Here is a 6,000-nt window from a genome sequence, read left to right on the forward strand (position 1 = left end):
GGAATTATGGTGGTCGGGGAAGATGCGGCAGAATCCGAGAGGACAAATGCACTGCTGGTTTCCACAATTTCCTTGATGTACGCGGCTGTCGCGCCCTTGTTGATGTGCTTGAACTCCTTGCTGAAGTTCGTTAGCATCACTTCTGCTTTCCGTCCATGCAGTCAGCGACCCCTCTTGCGACGCAAATTTCACGGTCGAGCAGTTGACGTTGCTCGCCCTCGATGACGCCTTCTATGTCTGCGGGTGTTTCAGTGCCGACGGAAATAACAATGCTGGAGCGAGGCGCGATGCTCACTTAATCTTCGAGCACACTCAAGGCGTGGTGACTTCGAGAGCGCTCTGGTGGTATCGCTTCGTCTTCCGACAGCGTTATCGACTTGGACTTAGGCGGATGACTGCCCCACCATGTTGCTTCAGGAAATCTATGCCGAGAATGGGGGGGGGGGGGGGGGACGTCTCGTGAACCCTGTTGGAGGATAACGAAGGTGGCAGGGTAAGTCTGGTCATGAGAGGTATTTCTTGCCGTGCAGATTCCAGTCGGCGTAATGAGGTGTCCTCCAGTGGTCCGAACTTGAGGGCCTTCCCATGTAGTCTTAACTTTCTTCAACTGGGCGACGATGGGTCCACTCATGACGTAGTAACCGGCTCCTGTGACCACTAAGGCGGTGACTGCGTGGCCGTCGAGTAACACGTCGAGGTCGGTAGTTCTTTGTCTTGCGTTGCAATCGTTGACCCGGCTGATATGTGGCGTCGTCAGGTCGTCTTTCATCGGCGTATTCTTTGCTTCCATACTTCGTCGGGATGGCGGCATTTCGTTGATATGTCTTCGAGACAGGATTTTCGGCGTCTTCGTCTGCGGCGGAGGATCGTCGTCGGTTCGACGAACAGCAACGACACCTCCATCGGTGGCTGATTTTAGCTTTTCGTATGTGGGCTCGCTGACCGGTCCCGGGCTGGGCCAGTGTGTGGTCGGCGTTGCGGCGACAGGTAGCGGCCTGATGTGGTGATCGCCGTTCGCGCCACGACAACCTTCAATCACGGCTCGCAAGATTATGGGGAACGGGCCGACGGCCTCGTCAAAATTGTTCTCGACACGGATGATCTATGACCACCGCGGGAGTACTTCGTTCAGGAGAGGTTTTAGCAGTTAGCGTGATGCGGCCATTATTTGCCAGCCGCACAAATTGGCATTTCCAAGCCGGAGACGCGGTCAGTGCAATGGTACAGCCATCCCCTGTCAGAATACGATCGGAGTCAGCGTACGTTGCCCTCCTTTCCCTGTTTGCGCCCAGTCATGTGCGTGCGTTTCCGACCAAATTCCCTTTTGAGGGAAAGGGCAACCGACCTCTTGATTGATGGGATCTGATGCCATCGGTTTCCTAGCGCCGGATTGGGGGAAGTGACTGAACAGTGAGCACGCAAGGCATAAAAGGTGCAGCGGAAGGCGGAAATGATCTGCGACTACAACTTCATCCTGAACTTTTCTGTACTACTTTGCATTTTCTTGTACATATGTAAATATAAACGTATTTGTCAAACGTCCTGAATATCGGGCCCAACCTCACGTTCACTTGCCCCTCCACGAGGAAAGAGGATCCCACGTCTTCGAACCTCCAGTCGCAACATTGGTTGGCAGCGGTTTGATAGTCTGCGCAGCGCTTCGAGTTCTACATGGTGAGTGCACGGCCTTATCTCCTTGAGAGTTGCCAGGCTTAAGGTGGTTCTTTCTGGTAACAAGGGTGTTAGAAGCCTTGTTGAAGATACCTTGCTTTACCTAATTTCTTGAGAAACTTGTCGGCAAAAGAGAGGTAGCCATGGATTGGAGGAATTTGTGCAGAACTGACATAGACGCGATATGCGGGGAATTCGCGATTGATTGTGGGAAGCAGCTAAATAAGGCGGAGATCATCGAGGCTGTAGAGGAAAGTCGCAAAGATTACGAGGAGATCGTGGAGGCTTGGGAAGATATTCCGGAAAAAAAATCCTGGGTATGTGCGTGCCTCGAATCATATATTAATCATACCAGTTGTTTTGTCGTCTTCACGCGTTTTTACGTGCATATGGCTTTTTATCAAAATATGCCAGTTTGTCAAGAATCAAAAGGAAGTATCTAGTTTTCATACATTATATGCTCATCATGCCGTGCCACTGGTGTTGGCACAAACAGTGTGTACTCGGACACTAACGACAAGCAGCAGAATTTCTTGCACATTCAGGGCGCTCACATCCTTCAGTATAAAACTGTATACTTTGCTTTATCTAGAAATACGCCTCAGGATTTCTGCAGTTCACACCAATGTCCACATGACAAAAATGAAGAGTGCCCGAAATTTGCGTTCATGAGAACAGTGCATAAGCGCGTCCACATTTCATGGCAGCGCGCATGTACGCAAATAACTTTTAAGCTGTTCCCTATATCACCCTCATCGATTATAAACACCTTCATAGCACAGAAAAACTTCTGAAAAACACAAAAATACGTGAACGAGTCAGAAAGGGCCGGAACCAAAACTCGCCCGCAACGCTTATTCACGGCTCCGTTCAGAGCATGTGCATATTTCATAAAACGAACACTTATACACCTAGTACCACTGTGACACATTGCACGTACACATCACAGTACATCGCGGTCACCAATGCGCATCGCAGCCCGGAAAAAAGCTGACACGAAGCAAGACACAAACAGCAAATGAAGCTCATCGCTACACATAGTATCGTCACTTCTTAAACACAAACCAGCACTGAACAAACATACAAATACAATCTTCGTAGCGATGAAGCGCGCACACACACCTACGAACACCATGCGCTGAGGTGGGCGATCGCAATCTTTTGATTTTGGCTCGTGCCGAACATGCTGTCATTCTTAAAATGCAGGTGTATGCGATGGCCTTCGCGTTTGTAATGTACATGCAAGAAAACGGGGTCAAACACACAAAATCGGCGGCTTCATTCCTTCCGACCCTTGCGTAAACATAGCACACATCCGTCTGTTTCCTTTGGCGATCGCACGTACTGAAGAGGTCAGGAAGGGTACAGCGGCTTGCTGCGTTCGACAAATAGCTTTGCAGGTGCTGAATAGATCTTGCAATGATCACAATAAACCACACAAAAAACAAATTGCCGCTGCAGCCTAGGGGCCTAGGCCTCGCGCTCTGCTTTGCCTCAAACCAGCGCCATATTTGTGCGGTCGCCGCACGGAGGCAAAAGTTCACGACCACCCCTCGTGACGTCAGCTCGGCCATTACTGGCGGACCGTGCGGCTTGCGGCTTGCGGCAATGGGCGGCTCGAGCATAAATCGGCCCTTAGCATGTCCGAATGTCACACTGTTTCTGAGCGTCCTCCTCCTCTCCCGGCCGTCTGGATATGATTTTTATGTCTGCGTCGTCATTATTAATGGTTTCCACCAATCCGGCGTCAGGAGACAGATCGCGCCAGGAGACGAATCCCGGCGTCGGGGAAGAGGTGGGGTTGGATGACCGATGACGTCTTAGGTCGGTTGCCCTTTTCCACCGAAAGGAGCTTTGTAGGAAACGCACGCTGCTCACTTGGCACAAACAGGGAAAGATGTGGAACGTCCGCTGACTCCGATTCCGGCGTGGTCCTGCCAATTTGTGCGGCTGACAGGTGTGAAGAAGCGTAGCCTTTCAGGGACTTCCACTCCGGCGTGGACAGGCCAATTTATGGTGTTTATACAGGTATGAAGAACGGTAGCGTGAAGCGTGACAACTGCATGTCGCCGGGGTGGCAATCCCCCCTCTGAACAGCCGCCAGGCACAACACTACATACGCAGCAGGTATCAGTCAACCTTTCTCACTAATAAGCTGTAGTCTTAATGGCGCCATGTTTCTGTAAATTTTTGACAAAGTTGACGCACTTTTTGTCGTTTCCTGCAGTACGGAAATGGTTCAGAATAACTGATGGTGCTTTAAATACCAAATTTACGCGCGGACATTGCTAAACGTGGTATTTGACACCCCTGATTAATTTCAACTAACAGGCGTTCTTACTGAGTCTCAAAATCTCCGTAGACGGGCGTCTTTACATTTCTATCTTATCGGAATGAAGCCCCCACGTTCATACTCAGCCGCCAGGGGCGCATTATTGGACCGATCACAATTGTACAGACAAAGGCGCTTTCAGGACGAACCCTTTTTCTATAATTCTGCTTGCTTTTAATATGCGCCCTCGCCTTTAGCACTGGGGATCAGCGACTGCGCACATAACAAACCCGGTGGCTGCGTCTTAGAAGGGACGACAAAGAAAGGCGTCAACTTGCAGCAGCCATCCGCGAATTCTTATCGCCAAACGATTTGGCAATATCGTTTCACGTATCCCTGTGCGAGTGTGCGCGTGCTCATGATATGCCAAGGTGTCCCAGCTGTTTTATGCGCGTAAGGAGGTAACCAGTCAGTTCTGCTCCTTCTGATTACTTCTTCCAGGAGCGCGATATCTGACCCGGATGTAATGGCCCAACGTGTCGATGAGCTCGTCGCAAGCCTCCCCTCGGAAGTGCGCAAGGACGTCGACCCAGCGAGAGTGTCAAAACTCAAGGTCCGTGCCAGAATCTTCACGGAGGGCCTTCTGCGAGACGATCCGTGCGAAGTGGTTAGGGACATGGTCTCCGCCCTCAAGGAAGCGCATCCTAAGGTGCATTACAGGACTGGGGGAACTGCGGACAGGGTGGTGCGCCTCCTGAACTACGTACTTCCGTCAGAGGTCGCAGACTACGTGCTCTTCACCGTGGCTAAGTCGAATGGTGTAAAAGAAAAAGCGAGAACGTACCTTGAGGGGCTCAAAGTGAAATAGGGAAGGGTTTGCATTAGCGGTTAAACATTTCAACAGAAACTTCGTTAGCACTGCTACACGAGCCTACAGGTACCACTCAGAAAAGCTGGGCTAGCAGTCGAGCTGAAACCCTGCTTTGTGCTCGCATATTATGCCAATATATGTTTACATGTCGCCCACGAACCTAAACAAAGATAAAGCCAAAGTTCATCAATAATGTGCACAAAAATAACATTCAAGGAACTACGCCTGCAACTTAAAAGACGTATGCGAGACTAAAATCACCTGACGAGAAACATGGGGACGCAAGACTCCAAACAGCTTCATTTCGCAGATATAAAGCAATTTCGCTTTATTTTCTCGAAAATAAAGCGGTCAAATATTTCGAGATTAAGCAGTTTCAAGTGTTTCGAGTGACTTCGAATAAGGCGTAGAAATAAAGCCGGCAATCAAACTCGCTACCTGAGCAGCAAAGCGTCATGTATCCATGATTGAGCCACCCCGGCGCGTCTAATCAATAACGAGAACACCTTACCAAAACTGAATTGGACAAGACTACATATGTTTACTTGCGAAACCATAGCGTAAACAGTAACAACAAAGAAAACACACGGGAGGCCACCTGAGCTAAATTTGCAGCTTATTAATGTATTTGTAAGCGCCGTTTCTCAATAAACTTACTTGGTTACGAATTCCGCGCTCGCCTCCCTGATTCCTTTGAAATACAACTGAAGAAAGCAATGTACTCATTTACAGCACCTGCATATATATATATCTATATATATATATATATATATATATATATATATATATATATATATATATACACAGGTGTTTCAGCGCACACTCTCCAAATTTGGTACGAATTCACTAATTAACTTTTTAGCTATATATCTTATGAGCCACACTGCAATTTACAAATTCTAGCAGTGGACTTCGCAAGGCGGATCCACTTGGAATGAATTCTCAGGACGGCACCAGTCTCGAAATATAAATTCCCGAACTTTGAAGAGAAATGCGTTGGCGTTCCAGTTACTTGTGTGTCTCAGTGCATGAAACGACCTTCTGTTAACCAATTAAAGGGAACGCCAATGCATTTCTCCGCAAACTTCTGGAATTTATATATCGAAGCTGGTGTCATATTGAAAATTCCTTCCAAGTGGATCCGCCTTGCGAACTCCACGGCTAGAATTTGTGAATTACAATATAG

The 6,000-nt window shown here is 48.7% G+C and overlaps 1 protein-coding gene across 1 annotated transcript in view; it reads left to right on the forward strand.

The window, feature by feature from the left end:
• LOC142566852 (retinol dehydrogenase 5-like) overlaps nt 1-5,482 on the forward strand; it is a 38,785-nt gene extending 33,303 nt beyond the window's left edge. Inside the window, exon 5 of the mRNA XM_075677753.1 lies at nt 4,445-5,482. Within this exon, the coding sequence (XP_075533868.1) occupies nt 4,445-4,811 (367 nt within the window). The 3' untranslated portion in view covers nt 4,812-5,482. The remainder of the gene's footprint in view (nt 1-4,444) is intronic.
• Nucleotides 5,483-6,000: the final 518 nt, after the last annotated feature.

This window comes from Dermacentor variabilis, unplaced genomic scaffold, assembly GCF_050947875.1.
Source record: "Dermacentor variabilis isolate Ectoservices unplaced genomic scaffold, ASM5094787v1 scaffold_13, whole genome shotgun sequence".
In the NCBI taxonomy this organism is placed as follows: domain Eukaryota; kingdom Metazoa; phylum Arthropoda; class Arachnida; order Ixodida; family Ixodidae; genus Dermacentor; species Dermacentor variabilis.